This window comes from Salminus brasiliensis, chromosome 14 (assembly GCF_030463535.1).
Source record: "Salminus brasiliensis chromosome 14, fSalBra1.hap2, whole genome shotgun sequence".
Classification (NCBI taxonomy): domain Eukaryota; kingdom Metazoa; phylum Chordata; class Actinopteri; order Characiformes; family Bryconidae; genus Salminus; species Salminus brasiliensis.
In genome coordinates this window covers 11,152,612-11,175,212 of record NC_132891.1, presented here as the reverse complement: position 1 = coordinate 11,175,212, position 22,601 = coordinate 11,152,612, and the positions used below count along the sequence as shown (strand labels likewise).

The following is a 22,601-nucleotide window of genomic DNA, read 5'->3' as shown; positions in this document are numbered from 1 at the left end:
AGATATTCGTACGACATACTTTGTACATTTGCACTGAAGGCCCCGAGGAGCCAAAAACCTTTTATTTTCTCATTGTGAACAAAATAAAAACATAAAAAATGTTTTTTTACTAAAAAAATGAAAGGTTCTAGAACCAGACCTTCAAGTCCAACAAGTTCAACTGTTCAGGATTTTCTATTGGAGTGTTGTGAAAAGTGCTCTGCATATTAGCTACAGTATGCATAATGCAATCCTTATGAAAGATGCTTATTTGAAGCTCGAGAGACTCCCTGCAAGATAATATAATTGGCTGAAAATTTGCAATCCAATTCAAGCTTATGAATTGCCTGGGCGTTGGCAGGCTGGCTTCAGCTCTGGCTTTGGTTCAGTGGCACTGTTGTGGTGTAGAGTGTAATGTGTGAGATGGCCTCTGTTCTGCTCTGGTCCCCTATGGGAAGAGTGCAGGCACTCTATGGCCTCGCTTGCAAACTGTCCACAGCCTGGGATAGCGCCTTGTCCTACATGCCCTACATAGCATAGGCTGTCGCAGTCTAATAATTTTATGCCAGAACGTGGAGAACCTTTCACTTCTGGAGATTGGAGAGCACAGTTCCTTAGATTCTCTGCTAGGTTAGTAGACCAATTTATTGTAAAAAGTGTGAAACTGTAATCTTACAGGATAATGAGAAGGAAATTCTCTGAAGTAACATCTGAGGTAAAAACCTTGAACAAATCCCAAAGAAGAAAAACTTGCCCAATGTCAGAATCTTGGTGAAAATGGTGTAAGTGGGATTGAAGAAGGAATTTCTTCCTAAGATTGATTGGTGAATGAGGCCCGGTGTTTTTAAATGGTGTAAAAGAAATTGAATGATGAGGTTTCCTTACGACAGCGAGGGTTTATTGATCCTACTTGAATGCAGGGCAGACTTCTATGACTTCACCTGCTAATATGATTTCAGTGTATTTTTCATAATCTTGTAACCTGCACTGAATGCTAGCAAAAGATTCAGATTCAGAGTCTGACAAGAAGTGCCTCAGTATCTGCAGTAAAAGAGTGGGCATTTTGGCTACGAATTACCTGTAACGCTACCCAATAGCATCTACCTCAAAAGTCCATCCTCTTTGAAGGTGGTTTAGGGTGTGACCAACCTTCAGCGCCAAAGTGCCCCGGGGGAGAGATCGGCCCTGGACGGCACGCTAATTGAAACGTGTCGGCGACTCATTGACGTCTTGGCTCTTGTTTCAGGGCTATTTCAAACCACAGTACTGATTGCTGGTTTCGCATCACACAGGGAAAAATCAATATGGCCATAGAGATCAGAAATGTTTCTTTGCAGGGAAATGTAGGAGAACTCCTTCCTGAGCAGCTAATGTAGTCCAGCGTATGTCATATTATGCTGTTTATGATTCTCACTGTATTTAGACATTGTAAAGCACACGTCTCAAATGAAGGGTAACACTTAAACCACCCTAAGAATGAACATTCCATGTGAACCCAATGAATCATATTCACTACATGTCCAAATGTTTGTGGACACCCCTTGTAATGAATACATTCAGCTAAGTTGCTGACCCAGATGTGTAAATACACACACACAGCTTATCTAGTCTGTGTAGAGAAGCACTGCCATTAGGATAGGACTATGCGGAGAAGAGCAACATAAACCTATGGGCACCATGTGGAGCAGTGAAACAAGCTGTGTTCTCTGGAAATGATGGATAGTACTCCATCTAGTACTTTTGGGATGGCTGGGGAGATGGGGATGAGGTAGGGTGGCGATCTTCCAACATCTTGACCTCACTAATGCCCTTGTAGCTAAATGCAATCAAATCCACACAGATCCACATCTTCCAAAATCTAGTTAAAAAAAAGCCTACCCAGGACAGTAGAGACTTTTAAACCTTTGATTTTGGATGAAATAATGAATGAACAGGTGTCCCAATACTTTTGTCCATATAGTGTATGTGTATTATACTATGAAATTGATTAACTATTTAGTTAAAGGTTCTAGATTAGTGTGTTACTTCAACAGTGCTCCTGATTACTCAAACAAAACAGAACTTTTTACAGTAGCTTAAACTAGCCAGCTAGCTAAAGTTAGAGGGTTTTTACGTTGCTGCTTAGACTGCATGTATATTCAACTATGATTAAATGCTTACTGGGAGAAAAGCACTCCATCTTTATGGCAGAGTGATTGCCTAATGTTATATACCATTACGAGGGTAATTATATACCATTACAGTGTATTGTAGTGCATACACTGCCTCTGTCTACCAGCCAAGGCATGCCTACGTTTCTCACCAGTGGGTCCATACTAGGGTTAAACTGTACGTTGTACTTATCCCTTTAAAAATTAATGTACCCCCAGTGACCTATCCACAACACACAGGACCAGGTTCATGAAACTCGACAGTTATGCCACTAAACCATACAACATGTGTGGCTCTCTTTACCACCTTGGTATTTTTACACGTGACCTCAGTAAAAGCCAATGAAAACTGACATGTTAATAAACTCATTAATGGCCCATTTTCCATGGCCAGTTAAGCTGCCATGACAGACTTTACATCCCAGCAAATAAACTATACAAGAACAAATGAACAGCGTTCTGTAATAAATATTTATTACTGTATAAATATGTTATTAAAATCAAAAATATTTGGTCAACGTTGTCTACATTTTTATCACGTTATCAAATGTAACAGTAATTTGGGGGCTCCCAAGTGGTGCAGCTGTCAAAGCGTTGGCTCTATCACATGGCGATTGCTAGTTTGATTCTTGATGATGCCACAGCCATATGTATGTTCATATAGCATGAATGGACCCCACCCCCCTTCACTAGCGCATTCAGTTGTCTATTGTTGTTGGGCAAATTGTTGAAGTCTCTGTGATTGGTTTGGACAACATACTCAAAGCTTCCGTGAACTGCTATCTCCTTAATTTGCAAAGGAATAATGATGGGAAAAGGCCACACCTGGCCATGAAACTGCTTATCAGTTAATTGTCCAATACTTTTGGACCTGTGAAAATGGAGGGACTAAGTAAAAATGGCGGTTAATGCAATATTGTTCCCAACCTCCTTATTACAATAAATATTTAATAAAAAGGAATAATAAATAAATATTATGCAGTAATTTTTAACATTTTCAGTAGTAATGCGAGTGAGTCACTAAAGTGTGGGCCCACATAATGACCCGTTTTAGAATTTAGGCTTTAAGAGGTTTAAAGAACTAAAAGAAGAATAGGCGAAACATGGTAAGTACAGCCTGTGGGTAACACTGTCTGTTGGAACTTTTTGGACACATGATTTTCTGGCTACGTAGTACTGGACCCTCTTTTCATATAGGTTGTAAGGGACACCTCCTGCCTAATGAAAATCATAAGCTCTTGGAGTCTTAAGCTCTTGGAAAAAAACCCTGTGCCCTAAAACAGGTGCCGTGCCATAAACTTGCCATCTCGCTAACATGAGAGAACATTGGCATTGACATAGTTGTGATGTATCTGTATCCGTCTATGATTAAATGCTTACTGGGCAAACAGTGGTCCGTCTTTATGGCAGCGAGTGATTTATTGCTGCTTTCAGTGTTGGAATATTGGTCTGTTTTGTCCTTTGTGGTTGTTAAAACCACAGCAAACAGTAGCTACTGTCCAATAGTGTTATTAATATTCCTAGTCTCCCTAATAGCCCCACCTACATTACAGGATGCCCCTGAAATCTGATTCAAAGGAGTAGTCGAATAGTAGTCAGTTAAGTACAGATAAAGACTCTTATTAACAGTTCCAGTGTTATTACTAAAAGTTTTAGCACTAGAAAAACTCTGAGAGGTGGGCTACCCATCAGATGTGGGGTGGGGGAGCAAAAAACACCCTTAGTCTTAACTACACTGTTCAGATATTTAAGATGTTTAGCCTGTGTTCTTCTCCCTCTGTGTGTTTACTGTTTATTCCTGTCTGTGCGTTAGATTTCTTATTTTGGGATTTAAACCTCACACTTGATTTTGATCACTTGAGTTAGACTGATGCGCCACCCTATAGCTGTGAGATTACACTACATAAAAACACAGGTCTATATTATATTTAGTATATTTAATATTCCCTTTTTGATCTTCTTGGACACAGAAATGCACAGAGTTTTACAGAGCTAGAGTGGCACAACTGTCTAACTGCTTGCTTGTAAAGAGAAAGGGGATCAAAGGTTTGAATCACATCAATACCACAGGCCTCCATGGTCTAGAGTATGGGAGTAAAAAAGCCTTCCCAATGGTGGGTGGTCCCAATCTACAGACAAGAAAAAACAATAAATACACTGGAGGGAGGGTCACAAACAATCTTTCAGCTGCAGCACATGTACTTTTTTGATGTATTGTTGAGCAAACTGAAATTTAGAACGTAATGTGAGCTAGTAAGACTTTGACTAAACTATGTTCAGTCAAATCAAAAATTAAGCCACTGGAGGCATGAACAAATGCTTTGGACCAGTTATATTTTTTATCTCTGCTGACTTGATGCTTTTTTCTTGATGATTTTAGCAGATGTTAGCCTCACAGTCAAATACTGTACGTCCAATGGCCTAATGAACTTATGGCATAGCAGTGGTTGCTAAGCAGTGATACGTGGAAAAATAAGGAAAAACTCTCAGAAGACATGCCTAATATGTAATATGTTTAAGTGGTCAATGATTAAACTCATGATAACAAAGACCTGGGTGTTTGGGGTGGGTTTTTGGTTTGGGCATCTAGGGGTTTTCCTAGGGTGGTCTACATCCAACTTTATAGCAATATCATATATATATATATATATATATATATATATATATATATATATATATATACACACACACACTCTTATATGAGCTCTCATATAGACCTCCATATAATATGCTGTTATATATTGTTACAATAGGCCACATTTATTTTTTTCTCTATCTGCACCATATTACTTATTTTAATCAGATTGTCCAATGCATCATTTTCTAATCTCGCTCTGGGTTTTCTCCCAGTTATGGTGAAAATAGTAACAGACAGCTTAATGAGCGCTGCCCCGCTGGTTATCTCATAGTAGGTCAGCTCGTTTTTAACTGTTGGCGTAGCCTAAATAAAAGCAGTCCTGTGGCAGGCTCTACTGTAGGCCTTGCTCAGATACCCTTCACATAATGTAAACCCTTTGAAAAATGGATTGCCGGAGAGATAAGAAATAATTTATATTCCTATCACAGCCTCACACAAACATAGTTGAAAACGGGTGCCAATAACTTCCACAAGCTCAGAGAGGCCCAATCTTTTAGCGCACAAATTATTAACGGCAGGGGTGTGCCCAAGCCACATATGCAGCCCTGTGGAAATCATGAACTTACAGAAGGCCATTCAGACCTTTCAGCAGTAGAGCTCCACTCTTTAAAGGGAAAATTTTCAGATTCACCAGGCTTTATCTGCAGGCTTTCGTCAGTTTGGATACACTGAGATGTAGAGGAGTTGACTTACTGGGATGTACAACAAAATATCTGTACTGCTGCTTGTCAGATAGGGGTATAAAATGCTCTGGTCGTTGTGTTTCTTCCCCTAATGGTGGCTGGGAGACGACATTGTTTTTATCCAGCAGCAGTCGCAGATGCCACAGAAGAACATTCTTCACCTCCCGTTTTTTTTTTTGTTCGGAATTCCTCAGGGTTAAAAAACTCCTCGATAAATAAAGATCTGCCCTACGTTGACCACCTGTTGCCTACTACCCATGGGCCTTTCTGGACACTAACCCAAACACTGAATACCATATGGTTTCATCAGTATCGGCCTGATGAAATGTATAAGTGTGCAATAACTGTGAAGTCCTTGGAAGACCAGGGCCGGATATTAAAAGCTGCAAGTGTTGAACATCTACACTGTGAGTGTTTATTTGAGTTGAATAAACCTAGTTTAATTGCTTGTTACCACATAGAGTTATTGTTTAGGTTAGGTTAAAAGACCCATTCCAGGAAAATCCACAAGTCACTCAATATCTTTTATTAATTAATTTTTGTATTCTGTTAGTTTTTACTCTCTCAGTTCATGAGGTAAATATTTTTAAATTAAGCTGCAGCTCATTTTAAATGCTTTGTATTTGTGATTTCACAAAACCCAACACATTTACATATGTATACAGTGGAGACGAAAAGTCTGACACTACACTTCAATTCTGGGATTTGTTTAGTAAGCCTTATTTAAAAAGTAAAAGTATATAAATATTTTGTTCAAAATTATTATAAGTAAATATTCAATATTTGTAACATTGACCCTTTCCAGGTGACTTTCAAGGCCAATTTATGCTTCACTGTAGCCTAGCCATTGGTTTGCTTGGTAGCATCGTATTTCCGTCTTTGTCGCCACTTTTAAATTCAGCTGGACGAGCATGGATCCCAGATTGTGGGTACGCACACGTATCAAATCATCAAATCTACCTGCGTTTCCTCAACCGTGTCTTTCAGTGGCCGGACAAGCACAGAAAATTCACCCTCCTTCTGCCTCGGTTCAGTGACCATACTCTCCTTCGTTGCAGAAATTTTAGTAAATGTAAACAACAGCTTTTTTGCTCCAACTCCAACATAATTCGCTCAGTTTCAGTCACTGTGGTTTTAAATACGCCAAGAGGGTCAACAAAGCGGCATTAAGAACTCCCCCTCGCCAGACTAGTGTTTTGGCTGCAGAGCGGCGCAGACGCATCTACGCACAAGTGTAAATGTTTACAACAGTGTAGGTCACTTGCACAGGCTAGGCTGTAGACTCTGCGTTGACTCTAAGCAAAAGCATAAATCAGCCTTCAGGTGAATCCAATCCTTGTGAGGCCTTATGGGGTCCATACAGCTCGAGTGCAAACATCAAATACTAAGAAATGTTACAATTTCTAATATTACTAATTCCACTCAAATTGTTTAGCGGATTATATAGATTATGTAGCTACTGTCACCGGATTTCATTTGATTTCATTTTATTTTTACTACAAACCAATCAAACCAGCCAAACAATCCAAGTGGAATTTGGAATATTTGACATTTTTACCATTACTTTCAGAATTTCTGAGTATTAGATGTGTGCACTAGAGCTGTATGGATTTTACAAGTGTATTCACTGGCCTCTGATTTTTGGTCTCTGATTTAGCTTAACAAAACTGTATACTTAAGATACAAGCCTTTTCACTAGCAGTCTCAGACTATTGGACCCCACCATATCCTTCTATTCAGCAACCAGCAGATTCACTCCATGCTTATCCACATTGAAGTTATAAGGGGTGTTTTAGTCTGGCCTGCTTTTTAAATAAGACACAATACAGAACAGCCAATTAAAACAGTGGCCATTTACATATAGCAGTATTAAAGGCACAGTAGCAAAAGCAGTCTGATTCATTTTAAGGAATTTTATTGAGAGATTAGCATATAAACGTACATTTTAGTACATAAATACCATGAGTGGGCCTGAGGGCAAAAGCAGAATTTAAGAAAAATGTAGCATACAGGCCCTTTAATTCGGTTAGCCTGGTTCTTTAGACTGTATAGACAACAAACATCATTGGAGATGAAAATCTTTAAATGGGACCTTATGGTTCCTTCAGAATACTGGACTTAAAGTGTATGTTAAGGTAAAATAGGTTACTGTAATTTAATGGCACTCTCACGCACAAACCTTGTATCTCAATTTTTGCAGCTTTTGGATCTGTCAGTTCCTTATATTGTGTCAAAATGTCATAATGAGTGGACCAATTGAAAACCTCCAAAATAACATGGAATTAAATATTTTTACACTGAAGGTTTTTTGCTCCCCCTGTAGTTTAATTTGGAGATACAAGGTTTTAATCCCATGGTCCTTAAATAAGTCATTCTGACGGGTTAAACTAGCCTATTTATCAACAATAGTGTGTGAGTCTGTATGTGTGTGTGCCTGTGTGTGTGTGTGTGTCTGTGCTGGAAGAGGAAAAAAAGTGTTTGGGGAGGACAGAGAGGGGTCAGGTGTCCGGTCTTCGATCGTTTCAGCCAGCGCTGACAGCTCCAGACGCTGCTGGCCTAAACTCAGGATCCTCCTGGGCCGGCTGGCCGCCCGTCCTGCAGAGGAAATAAATCCCACGTGGAAGAGCCGTCGTTCGGGATCACAGACAGCCGCCTGACCCCTAGATCTCCTGGGCGAGGCGGAGGGCGCCGGCCCGACAGCACAAACCACCTCCCCACCCCCCGAGGAGCTGCTGGTTTTAACTTACACAGCAGAGACAACAGCGCCAACTCTGAGGGCCTGAGCAAAAACTGATCCCGATAAAGTCCATTTATAAGCAGGCCAGGATCTTACAAACACATTAACCGCCGAACGGATGTTCCAGAACATGAGGAATATATTATTTGTTGGGCCACAGGCGTGGATTGAGGGTCTGACTTTGACTCTCACTTTATCCCTAGCTTAGCGTGGGCCTAGTGTCTGTCTATGTGTTTGCATGCAATTTTTGGAGATCAGAGCTAGAAATATGCACATTAATTACACACAAAGGAACTGTTCGTCAAAAAAACAAATGAACTTGACTTATTACTTAGTCCAGATTCAGTCGATAAGCAAAAGCATGTTGGATTTCGACAGGGGATGCTAGGCTAATGTCGTTAACAAACACTGGGCTTGGACTGTCACCATCTCATCTCTATAAATACACTGTCTAAAAACTCCTCAGCCTTCTCAGACCGCATACACGTCTTCATTTATTTGGTGCAGACAAAATCAATGTGGTTCAGAACACGGTAGGACTTTCTTTAGTCTATAGGAACTAAAATAAACTTCCCTGCAGAGCTGAATGGAGGAGGCAGTTTTAAGTAACCGGAACCTGTTTGACCTCAGCACAGTAGGTATCACACCGCACATCACCAACCAGTTTGAAAGTGGAGTAGTACTACAGAACGGGACATTGTGTAGATCAGAATTTAGTTCCAGTTATACATCATATGTCCAAATGTTTGTGGACACCCCTTCTAATGAATTCATCCAGCTAGTTTAAGTTGCACCAATTGCTGATAAAAATATGCCAATGCACACACACACACACACACACACACACACACACATACACACACACAGCTTGTCTAGTCCCTGAAGAAACATATTGCCAATAGAATAGGAGCAGATAAACATAACAGATAAACACCTATTGGCACCATGACTAATGCCAAGTGTGGTCTAGAGGGGTATAAAGCCCCCCAGCATTGAGCTATGGAGCAGTGGAGCTGTGTTCTCTGGAATGATGGATGGTGCTCCAACCAATACTTTTGGGACGAGCTGGGGATTTGGGGATGAGCTTGGGTGGTGATCATCCAGCTCCCATCACTGAATGCAATCAAATCCTCACAGATTGCTTCAGTGCTGTAGTAGAAAGCCTTACCAGGACAGTAGAGACAGTTGCTCTAACAAAAGCTGGATACATTTCGTAAGAAACAGTGAATACGCAATGTCCCAATACTTTTGTCCTCACAGTGTGGCTAAAATGTTTAAATAAGGTCTATCCATGATGTTTTACTACATTTTATGTTTAGAAAATAAGCTGTTTACATAGTTTTTGAAAGATGTTTGAAGCGAGTACTTTAAGATATGGGCAGAGATGAGATTGGTGACAGTCTAAATGCTATGCTTGTTAGCAGTGCTAGCCTAGCTTCTCACATTGTAAACTAAAGAAGCAAACTTCAGATATTAAACATGTCTTGGCTGATTGATTGCATCTGAGGTCTGTGATAAATCATGTTAATATGATTTTTGGCCAAACTACTCCTTTAAAAACTGGGGGACAATCTGATTTAGTCGTGTTTACATTTTAAGTGGTTGCTTTTTTAGCATCATTTTTTCATTGTGAAATTACAGCATTTCACAATGGCCTTAATGGCTCCTGCTGTGACTCTGGGGTGTGTGTGTGTGTGTGTGTGTGTGTGAGTGTGTTGTGGGGGGAGGACGGGACGGAGGGAAAGACGCCGCTTTTCCCAGCACGGGTACTTCCATCTATTTTGCTGCTCATGTCTGAAAGGCTGGCTCCAAGCGCTAGGGGTGGGCTCTCGCTCTCTGATGGTTTTCCAGCGAGTATTTGTCAGGTCAGACTGTGCACCGCCCGGCGGTCTCCGCTCCTCTCTCCCCGGGTTATTTATTACCTCTCTCCCCCGGCGGCAGCGCTGCGGCTGCGGGGCCGCTGCCAACAACGGCTCAGAGGGGCGGGGGCTCACTCTAAGGGGGAACTCGAGCATCGACGCGGCCGGAGAAATTTCATCTGCTCAGCTTCCAGTGAATACCAGCCCTGTAAACAGGAGTAGCACTGTGTTGTTCTGGACACAGGCCTTTTCTCTAGGTTTATTAGGTGGTTTACAGCGTTTTAAAGATTCAAAAATCAATGTCATTTTTGATGTTTATGTTTTTATGTTTCTATGAGGCTATACCTTACATCACACCCACAGACTCAGTTCAGTTCTGCGTTTTGGAAATGTCTCCAAATCAAACTGATGAATGGGAGGTGTGGGATTCCTGTGTGTCTGAACCTGTGCCAAAGATATCTGACCAGTTACTACAAAAGGGCTCTGTTGACACCTGTCCCTGGTCAGAGGCCTTGTTCAAAAGTCCACAATACTAGTACAAAAATAATAGTATTATATTATTAATAATACTATATTAATGTTGGTGCATAAGTTAAATTGGTGGTATGTAAATTTTTGTTTTGTAAAAAAAGTTTTTCTACTAATACTACTTTACCACTATTATTATTATTATTATTATTATTATTATTGTTACACTGTAAAAAAAAAACTCCAGTAAAATTATGATAAAATACTGGCAGCAGAGGTTCCATTTGTTTACTATTACTTGAAAGTGGCTATGCTGTGTTCTTATTTGCAGCTTCTTACAGTTTCAGTAAAATATATTAAAATACAATATTTAAAAACATATTTATGGTACAATACTGCACATGAAAAATCACTGTATTTGCCATATTTTACAGGATTAAAATAAGTGTATCCTACTGTTCTAAAATACTGTTTTATAAATGCAGAGTCACTGCAGTTTACCTTTCTTCTACTGCATTTCTCTAACTTTACAGAAAGCACAGTGGAAATCAAGAACTGATGGCTTCTGGTTCCGACATAGCCTGAGTTGATAACTCACACCACATATCTTCTAAATGGTGATTGTGGGAAAAGATGTGTGTAAACTCTGTCCACAGTGGCACCTTCAGATATAAAACCCACATAGCACTCGCTACAGCAGCTTACACCATGATACCATAACTAGCCTAACAGGATTTACAGTGGGTAGATCCTACCTCCCAGAGTCCTTTGCTTCTGCAGACCTCTTAAGCACACCCCTCCAGGGCTACACAACATATGTGGTTGGTGTGGCGCAAGAAATAGGGTTCGATTCCCGGTCTGGGTGACTATGCTGGTTGGTGTGGCGCAACAGATAACACCACCACCTACCATTGCGTTACAACAACACCATATGGGAGACCAGGGTTCGATTCCCGGTCTGGGTGACTATGCTGCGCTACACCAATAGGAGTCCCTGGGCAAGACTCCTAACACTATGTTAGGTGTTAAATTAACTCTGGGAAATTAACTGTTTTAACACTTTGATCTCATTGCTGGCTGAGAGGAAACCAAAGCAAAGAGGACTCTTATTAGCACTGAGTCAAATAATTAAATATTAGAACAAAAATCTAGAACTTAAACATGTGGAACTGACAACAAAAAAAAACTAAAAGTTTTCAAAATGGTGAAAATTACAGCAATTGTCAGTGTAGTGTGTGTAGCAGTACTAGGAGTATGGAGTACGATGTATACACAATATAGTTAGGTAGGTAGATTCTGGCATTGCCACGCCTACAACTAATTTCAATGGCTGCTGATGGCCTGGGGCTTGAGATTGTAGATGAATTTACTTGTCTTATGTTTGGGCAGGGCAACCTTGATTAGTCAAACACACACCTTTCCTATTGGCTTCTGGTAGCACACTGGGCATGTAGTCAGTCCCCCTAGGCTGCCTTCTCTTATGCAGTTGTATTTTGAGTGATGTTTGGCTGTGTGGCCTCAGTGTGTAAGGTTGTAAGTGTGAATTTGTCTTTATGTTAGTTAAATGCTACAATTATTAAGTTGGTAATATTATAGTTATTAACTGGAAAAATGTCTATGTTTTGCAATAACACAGCACAGAAATAGTGTTCAAACGTTTCCGTAGTCTGAGTTCTTTCCGTTTCATTTCATTGCCAGATCGTATGTGACTCATATCCGGAGTTCCAAGGTTGTGAAGACGGGTTGACATACTTGTCTCTGCTTCTTTAGCTGTCTATCTGGTGGATTCGTGTGTCTGTCTATGTTTTGTGTGAAATTGACCAGTTGACACTCACAAACTCTTCTGCCTCTCACCATTTATATACAATTTTATTCAGACATTTCACTGCTTTTGTGAAGCTAAGACTGGTAAAACCATGCCAATCACCAAAACAATTCATTCACATGAGTAAAGGCCTGTTTTCACAAAAAATACAAAGAATTTCAGACCTTCATTTTTCAGGGTACCTCTGTGCATGGTGCTCTAGGTCATGTGGGGGCTCATTATATTGACTGATTAACTGATTTAGGTGAACATTACTACTTTGAGTTGGATTGGCCAAATGTAGCTGTGTTTGTGTCATACTAGGGTTTTGTGGCGTTACATTTTTTTTTTTAATAAATAAAAAAAACATTCAGTTGTGCTGATTTTTTAAAATGGCATTTGGGCTGCTGCTCTTATCCAGAACAACTTATGTTAAATCATGCTACAGGTAGGTGAATATAGCGTAAGGCCTATGGGCTCTTATTGGTGTAGTGTGGTGTGCTTGTCCAGCCGGGTATTGACACAGTCTGCCACAGTCTGGGGGGGAGAGCAATGTTGTTACCCACTACGCTACACCAACCGCTGATGGATTTGACCTGAATCTATCCTGTATTCTTTTATTTATTCATGTGTGTGAGCACCAGCCTAAATGTATTTATTCCTTTAATTAATAACAGTTTCTTCACACTGTAAAACCTGAGACGTTAAGTGAACTCTAATGGTTTGAGAGAACTGATTACTTTAAATTTACCAGTGATCTTCAAGTCTGGACTTTAAACTCAGTTTAATAACTCATTGCATTTTAACCATTGCTATCTTCACAAACATTGACAGCATTAATATCTGCTAATAGACACTGCAGCTCACTGCATTCAACCTATGCAAAGTCACACTCAGCAGCAGTGAAATTAGTTACTTGCACTCTCAGCCTTTAGCAAAGATAGTAGGCATGCAACACACACTACAGATTATAAGGGAGCACATAGGCAACTGCACAACCATGGTGAGTGAGAGGAGAAGGACACGCCCAGTATGCAAATCAATGGTGCCAGAAGCCAATGGGAAATGTATGTGTTTTACTCATTAAGGTCACAACCATATTTCATTGAAACAGCTCAGTTCACTCAGTCAATATGACTCAAACTCCACCTAAAAGCTGATCTTGCACAAAGGGTTTCTCTTAATCAGTTTAAGTGATCCCTAATCTTTGTAAAATTTAAGTCATCTTAATTGTTTTATTGAGAAGTGCAGATTTGTTAAAATACATACATTTTGAACATTATTGAACATTCACTCTTAGGTCTGCCTCCTTTTGCTCTGCAGTGGCCCTGATTTGTTGATAGTCTTGTTTCTTATAGACTGTGCAATAAAAAAAGCTCAAAATTCAGCTTATATAAATGCTGTTAGGCCTCTTGAGAAAGACCAACTGCTTTCATCTCACTTAACTCTAGTGCCAACAAAAATCTCACTCAATTGCAAAAATAAATTGCTACCCTGCTCTTACAAACTTAATACTGAAGCCAAGGAACCAGTCACCTCATAAAACTCGGCTGCATACCCAAGAGAAGGTAGCCTGGGGTAAACGACTACACCGTGACGATGAATGAGGGCAGGACAGACACGCCCAGTATGCAAATAGATAGTGCCAGGAGACAATGGGAAAGGTGTAAGTTATATCACTCAAGGTTGCACTGCCCAAGCATAAGGCACAGGAATTCATGACCAAGCCCGGGAATCAACTTTCAAACCCCAAACTATCAGTGGCCAATGAAATGAGTTATGGGCGTGCCCATGCCAGAAAGTACTATGTGTGCAGAAGTTTGAACGCAAGCGAATTACACTGTGTCTCTACAGGGATTAATGAAGCATCGTCCAGCAAATAAACCAGCTGGTTTATTTAGGACAAAACAGCGCTATGTATTCATGTTTAGATGCAGAGCGTGATTGACATGTGTCAATCAAACCCTTTTTCTCAGTGTAAATACTTTGTTCTGGGACCCTTCTGATTCCAGTTCTGTTACCAACACAGAAAAGCAGTTGAGCTGACCTAAAATTAGCTGCAGGTCGGTGGTCTTCACATTCAAAACACAGCAAAAAATCGAACCATCAGCGAATCGTGGCCATTTGTTCAGTGAGCTTTAGACTTTATAATGCAAGGGATGCAGGATTAAAGGATGAAGTCTGTATTTCCTGGGGAAAAACAAAACATTTTCAAGGTCCAGGCGACACTTAAACGGTTTGTTCTGGGAATCAGTTGTAATCACACCCACTCAACCTAGTAGGCCTGGTGAGCTTAAACAGAGATGGTTGTGGTTTTCCAGCTTGATACATTGTATCATACTCATATCATCAAATCTTGAAACTTATTTTCATTTTCACGCTGTTATTAACTGAACCACCCCGTCACAGACTGATCTGACTAAGACATGTGAAGGGGAACTAATGCTTAATAGACACTACTGAGTAATGGCTTTCTAATATGCACACATACACATACACAAACACACACCTACACACATTGAGACTTACACATGAAGTTACAACAGCCTAAGTAATCACTTAGAAGCATAATGTAACTGCACTGCTAAACATAAACAGATTACAGTGGTCTGCAGCTGGTTGCTTTGCTTTGCTATGGGCAGTAGTTTTGCTTAGTTATGGTGAACTGATTTTTAGTACAGTTGTTAATGTAACAGTGTGAAGGACAACAGCTGGAAGACTTCATGGGCTTTTGCACTGAATCTTTAGTGCTAGCTTTAGCTCACTTGGTCACATTGGTCACATGTTTTTCATTGAATTCGTTAAATCAATCAGTTTTTCTTTTATTAAAATTTGGAAAGTCATGAACTCCCCAGAGGTGCAGCTGTCCATGTGATGACACTAAAACTGGGAGTTGAAAGTGCCTGGGAGTCTCAGAGGGCACAGGTAGGCTTACTTTTACACAAGGAGGCCTAGGCCCTCCCTCTTCCCCCTAACTCCCCCATCACTCAGCCCAATGCTTCCCATGGTTTGTTAGTAACTTGCGTGTCTAGCTTTGAGTTTGACCACCTTCTTATTATTTAGGTTCTTACTGTTAAGCTGAGGGCCTATACTGCATTTTATCAGGAGTGAGGTCAACAATTACATGGGGCATCACTTTTCTATTGCTTCAAGGGTCAAGCTTCCATGATACAAACCAGATTTAGAGAGCATGAAACCACAGAATTGGCATTTCTACGTGTGACAGCATGCCGTACATTATTTACTCTATAGTAGCTGAAATTATAAATGGGTTTCTGTGCATCACATAAATATTAAATATTAATATTCAAGGGGATCACATCCCTCTGCCAAAAATTGTACAGGAACAAACAGAAAAGAATAAAAAAACACACAAACAGATCCATTAACAGGGCAAAACTACTGATTACAGCAGTTAAATAATGTTACAACCTACTGACCAGCTATGTTTCCAAAGCACTTTTGCCCCCTGGTTGTGTGTGCACCCAGTAAAACAATGCCTTGATTTCGGAAGAAGCAATGAATGAGCAGGTGTCCCAATACTTTTGCCCATGTAGTGTATGATGGCTTCCACTGTTAGTTCCTAATTATGTTGGTGTTTAAGGTGTTCAGTTCCCAAGCAATGGGAGAGCTTGCTTGACTGTATATACCTACAGTCAGATACCACAGGAACAAAGTCCTGATTGGACCATATTCCCTTTGGCATTTCAAAATGACCACCCTTTTGTTTTCAACTAAAGTTAATGAGACAAGGTTTTTCAACTAATTGTCTGAGCATTGTCCAAGCATTGTTCTATATTAAGATGAATGACAAATTGAAGATATGGATTTTCTAATTCCCAGAAATCCTCAGGTCTTCTCTGAAGGCCTACAGGGCCCTAAAGGGTTCCCCGTTTCTACCAACGTGTATTTGCCGTAAAGCGATTAGTTTACAAAAACTATATCACAGAGATTAGAGACTGAGATAAAGACTAGACTGTGACAGCAGTTTAGATTTCCTGCAAAAACCAGCAGTGAAATGAAAAGCGAATGTGTTGCTTATGCCGAGTGGGTGGCTGGCACTCTCGTTACGAAATGCAAGAGCGATGAAGGATGAATGCGCAGAAGTGTGCTGTTTTTGAGGTGAGGACTGAAAAGTTCAGGGGAACCCTTTCCTGAACCCAGTCCGTGGGATGTGCACTGCTATCATCTGTAAGTTCTGGGGAACCCCTCTTTCGTAAATGTTGCTCTTTTGAGTGTGTACAGAGGAAACTGTGACTCACACTCCCTCATGATTCTGATGAAGAACCGTGGGTGTGAGTGGGTGATGGGTAACCCCCATAGGGGGATCCTCACACTTGGGGTTTCAGGGATCTCCTACAGATACACAATAATCTCTCAGAACCTCCTGACCTTTACATTTGTTCCAGTATTCTGATTGATGTGTGTTTGTGGAGGCAATGTTGACTTCCTGAATTTCGCTGAGTTTAGTTTAGATTAGGATCTCTGAGATGAGATTCATTCTTTAATTAAGCCTGATTCATGTAAAGCGTTGGTGGAACAGAAGACGCAGCAGTTGAAGCTGGAACAAGACCCCAGGTCCCCTCCAACTTGCCCTAAAGTAGCAGTAACAGTAGCCAATACTGTGCGTTTACTGTACATTGTGGGCCTTGAGCTCAGTATGAGAAACAATGCCTGAGTAACTCTGACCTTTTGTACCGAAACACTGCATATGCAAATGGCCTACAGATTTTAGTCATACCGTCAGGTGTTTCTGCAAGGATGCCCCAGACTGCAGGGTGTTTGTGTTCTGAAAGCTGAATTTAGAATTCAGAATAGAGTGTGGGAGAGCTTGTCTTCGGGTTTGGTGGCAGTCGGTGTCATCTTCACAGACAGACACTGTGGCACATTCAGGAATAAACATTTTATGGTATACAGCGAGCAGCCATAACATTAAAAACACTAATTATCTGGTTATAGGGGCATCTGTCAAGAAGTGGGGTATGTGTATTAGGCAGCAAGTGAACAGTCAGTTCTTGAAGGCAGATTTGATGCAGTACTCCTGGTATGCAGTGGTCAGTAACTACCAAAAGTGGTCCAAGAAAGGGCAACCACAGAACCACTGGGCACCTAAGGCTCATTGATGGGATACATGGAGGCCCCATCTCGCAACATACAGGACTTCTACAAGGATCTGCTGCTGACATCTTGAGGCCAGCATCTATGGAACTCTATCACTCTGGATAACAGCGTCAGCTACAAACATTTATGGAACGTAGCTGACGCTGTTATCCAGAGTGACTTACAAGGTTACTCATTTTCCAGAGGTGGCCCAATGTAATGTACTCTTATTACTGGTGTAGTGCAGCATAGTCACCCAGACCAGTAATCAAACTCCAGTCTCCTACATGCCGTGGTAGCTCACAGGCAGGTAGTGGTGTTAGTCGTTGTGCCACACCAACCACAGGGCACTTTCAGGGTCATGTGTAGTCCATGCGTTGATGGTTGAGAGAGCTGTTTTGGCAGCATAAGGGCCTACGCAATATTAAGCAAGTGGTTTGCCTAGCAGGGGAATTGAACTCTAGGCTCGCAAATGGATGGAAAGGGTGCTACCCACTTCTTTACATTTGACACTACGTTGATATGGTCTGCTGTTATTTTCCATGTATTCACAGTTATAGAGACAGAGTAATTTAATAATTGTTCTATTACATTTCCCCAAATCTGCAACTGTGGCCCCCAAAGAGAGCTTTGATCATTAACATTTATTACTTCATTAATATTATTCGTCCTGAGCACAGATGTTTGCTGCTGAGGTTAATTGAGTGAATCTGCTTATCCTGTATTTTTTCTCAAATCAGAAGCATCATTGGGACGTTTGATCCCCTTTACTGCAGTAACACAGCTTCTAGTATTCTGGGAAGGCTTTATACCAGATATTGCACCATTGCTTTGTGGTTATGACCTCATTCAGCCACCATAGCATTAGTGAGGTCATGTCCTGATTAGGGATGTCATGAGAATCAACATCAAGATCACACAGACAATACCAAACGTATAAAATACAGTTACAGTACTAGTTTTCTTTAGTACTGAAATGAATGATTGCGATTTCTCCAGAACTGAAGGGGGCAGCATAACAAGCCTATATGTGTAGGGAGAAGAAGAAGATGGAAGGGAACCATAAGAACAAGACGTGGAGCGATGTTGGGAGTTGATGCAAACAGTGTCACAAGACATTCAGGAACAATTGTTTAGGGTATTGCTGCGATGGCTCAGTGATATTAGCATGCATGTGAGTGTGCAGGAACCTCTGTGGTTTTCTGAACACTAGAAGTGTCGAGCTCTGGTCATCTGACTGCTCTGTTTTACTTACATGGTTTGGTGGGGCAGTCAAAACACTTTATACAGGGAAGCTGTTACTGACATATAATGATCATTAGATCACACTTCATGATTATGTGCTAGTGCTGGGCTTGATACTAGGAACCCAGTCAGCGCTCTTCTTGTGCTTATCGACAATAAAAGATATAGATTTATTTATTTCATATAACAATTCTGTATTTTTTATGATTTGAAAAGGCTCAATCCCACTCTTGCTGCTGGGAAATAAAGTGTTCATTGGACAAGTCAAGCATAGTCACCATTTATGTCGGATACAGATGAAAAGGCCTCTGCCTTTAACCCATGTGAAAACACACATACACACTAGTGATAAAACACACAATGACAATGAGCAGACACACATGCACAGAGCTGTGGGCAGCCATTGCTGCAGCACCCAGAGAGCAGAGAGGGTTAAGGGCCTTCCTCAAGGGCCCAGCAGTGGCAGCTTTGCCAAGCCTGGGTTTTAAACCCACAGCCCGGTGTTGAAATGCATTTATTGAGTTGGTTCGTTTTTTATTGTGGTATCAAAACTGGTATAGAGAAATGTAGACTTACAGAGGTATTGGTACCGACTACCAAATCTCTGCTATCGTGACATACGTGGTCCTGATACTGGATGATTAGTTCTGGATCACAAATGCCACTCCAACTCATCCCAAAGGTGGTACTGGACAGAGCTCAGATGCTGCTCCACTGCTCCACAGCCAAGTGCTAGAGGGCATGCTCCTTTAGCCTGTGCTTGGCATTGGACACGATGACCTTGGGCTTGTATTTGGCTGTTTCTGGGTGTCCTGTTCTACTGGCAGTGCTTTTCTATAAAGATTAAACTGGTGTCTGAAATCAGTGCTCCTTAAAGTAACCGAATTCACTAATTAGAAGTGGTGTCTGCTTTTGTTTGGACAATAAATATAAGTTGTAGACTATACCTGATCAGGACAGGAAGTATTTGGACACCAGCCCATTCATTGTTTCTTCCAAAATCAGCTCCCCAACCTATTCCCAGTATTTGGATATATGGTGTATAACTGACATACCTACACACCTTTAATGAAGCAAACAAAAGGCATGTAAATAAGGTGTAAATCATGCTGGTGTTTTTAGAATGTAAATAAATATATTTTATAAATGAATAATATGTAAATTGTAAAATGTAAAATGTATTGTGTTATGATTTGCTTGTTACAGACACACCTACATACTCTTATATAAACAAACTAAATAAATACATAAATAAGTAAAAAAAACTATTATTATTTACATGGAACAGACACTCATATGTACTCTCTCAAACAAACAAACAAATAAATAAATAATGAAACAATATGGAAAGTAAGTATTTTCATTATTATTATTATTTATCTGTAACGCATGCTCATACATACTCTTAAACAAACAAACAAATAAATAAATAATAAAACAATATGGAAATTAAGTATTTTCATTATTATTATTATTTATCTGTAAGGTATGCTCATACATACTCTTAAACAAACAAACAAACAAATAAATAAATAATGAAACAATATGGAAATTAAGTATTTTTTTAACAGCGCACCTGCATACTTTCTCAAACAAACAAACTAAGAAATAAACAATATATAAATTAAGTATTTATGTTATTATTTGCTTGTAACTGACACCTACATACTCAAATTAGGCAAGTAAAATAAAATTTAAAAATAAGTAAAAAAAGGAAAAATAAATAAGTAAATAAACAATATGTAAATGAAGTATTTTCAGTATTATTACCTGTAAGGGACGCTCCTACATACATAAGGGACGCTCTCCCAAATAAACACATAAATGAAGATAAGATAAGATAAGATAATCCTTTATTAGTCCCACAGTGGGGAAATTCTCAGTGTCACAGCAGAAAGGGATAGCAAGACACTCAGTTACAAAAAATGTAGATAAATAATTTACACTATATACACAATATAAATAAGAATTTAAAACGCAATAGCAATATTAAATGAAAATAAATTTGTTATTATTTATCTGAACTGACGTGTCTACAGTGCCTTCCTGCTCTGCTGTTTGCCTGCTAGAAGTTCAATATATCTTCAGAATAGCTTGAATAAAGCGTTTCTCTCTAGAGTGAATGGGAGGTGCGCTGTAGAGCTGTAGGGAGGGTGGGCAGCTCCTCAGCTCTGCTCGGCAGCGGCTGGAAATTGTTACGCAACTCCGTCCGTCGCGAGCCCCCCTCGCCTTTCCGCGTTCGCGCTGCCTCCGCTGTTTAAATGGGCCAAGTTAGAGAAGCGGCGGCGGAGAGTGCAAATCTTGTTTGGTCTGGGTCTAACTAAAGCGTGACTTTAACGGTGTACACAGGGTTAAAAGAGAGGGGGAAACCGTAGCGAGCGAACGTCCCGTTAGCTCCAGACGCTCTGCTGCACTATCAGAGTTCCAATAAGAGTCTGAAGAGGGACAGTTGTTGTTCTTCAGCCTTAATTGTCAAAAATAAGAACTTTTTTTTGATCTGTCAGCATGTGTGTTTTCCAACCACTGTGACAGCGTGGGGGGCTACGCTAACACGGGCTAGAGCACCGCCGCTTTAGCGCACGCACAACAAGCAGTGTAAAGTTAGCCGCGAGCTGCTGTGTTGTTGTTGATGAGGAGGAGTAAGTGAAGTGAAGCAGCTGTGAATGAAAGTTGCCAGCGCGCGCTCGGAGCACAAGCCGGCTGAGTGAGGGGGGCAGCGGGAGTACGAGCAAGGAGCACGAGCCTTCGCTTGGATTCAATGAGCCTCCAGCAATGTCCGCGCCGCCCTCGACGAGATGGCCGGTACTAGCCGCGCGAGTCCGACGGGCCAGGAGGAGCGCGCGAGCGGCGCAGTGAGAGCGGACGTCGCCCGCGCGAGCTCCAGCGCCAGCTCCAGCTCTAGCACGAGCTCGAGTCTGAGCACGAGCCCCAGCTCGGAGGGCGCTGCTGCTGTTGCTGCCGCTGCGTGGTGGCGCGCGCGCGAGAGTGCGCCTACACCTCTGAGCCCGAGCGCCGCAACCACCGCCGCAACCGCCGCCACTGACGACGACGACGACGACACCGACAGCAACAACGAGGGACACGAGGACAGCATGCCCGCCGTGAAGAGGGAGCGCGCGGACGGCGACGACATGGCTCTGGCCGCCTTTCACCGGCAGTCCAGCTACGCGGCGCCCCTCAACGCCGCCGCGCTGCCGGTGGTCACCCCGCACCCGCCGCCCTACGAGCGCGTACTGGCGCCTCGCGCCTACCTGGGGCTGCACGACGCCGCCGCCGCTCACGCCGTGGCCGCCGCTCACGTCGCAGCGGCCGCCGCCGCCGCCTCGCTGCACCGACCGCCGCACGCCGACGACCTCATGCTCGAGAGGTTCTCGTCGGTGCCAGACTTTCAGCCCTTCTTTGACAGCGGCGAGCCGTGCATCGAGGTGGAGTGCGGCGAGAACAAGGCGCTGCTCTACATCAGCAAACTGTGCCAGGGCAGCAAGGGACCCTCCATCAAGTACAGGGGCGAGTGGCTCACCCCCAACGAGTTCCAGTTCGTCAGCGGCAGGGAGACCGCCAAGGACTGGAAGAGGAGCATCAGGCACAAAGGTGAGGAGCACAGAAAAGGTCTAACCACGAAGTCAACGCGCGTAATTTGGGATAGTTTGGGCGCGTGGAGTGAACTTTCTGTGTAAATGCGGGATAGTTTGCTTCGTAGGTGCACTTCACATCGCTTTCCACACTGTTTCGGGTTGAGTTTGGGCATTAACGTGCTGTGCTGATGGCTGTAGACCTTGACGCGCGGCGCTGAGGGGGTCTTTTATATGTCATGCGATGCACACTGTACTGGAAACACTGGAAACTCTGGAAAGGAGCATCGATCTCTCTTAAGGCGAGCTGGAGCGCGCGTTATTTGGCCATAAAAGGGTTACTGGCCATCGCCGCAGCTGCACTGG

The 22,601-nt window shown here is 41.8% G+C and overlaps 2 protein-coding genes across 3 annotated transcripts in view; both read left to right on the top strand.

Annotated features, from left to right (window-relative positions):
- Positions 1-22,601, top strand: part of eno1a (enolase 1a, (alpha)) — a 331,916-nt gene that overhangs the window by 262,316 nt on the left and 46,999 nt on the right. The gene's annotated exons all lie outside the window — the stretch shown is intronic.
- Positions 20,932-22,601, top strand: part of samd11 (sterile alpha motif domain containing 11) — an 82,913-nt gene continuing 81,243 nt past the window's right edge. For both annotated transcript variants that reach the window (XM_072656381.1, XM_072656380.1), the window contains exon 1: positions 20,932-22,254. In XM_072656381.1, coding sequence (XP_072512482.1) covers positions 21,459-22,254 — 796 coding nt within the window. In that variant the 5' untranslated portion in view covers positions 20,932-21,458. The remainder of the gene's footprint in view (positions 22,255-22,601) is intronic.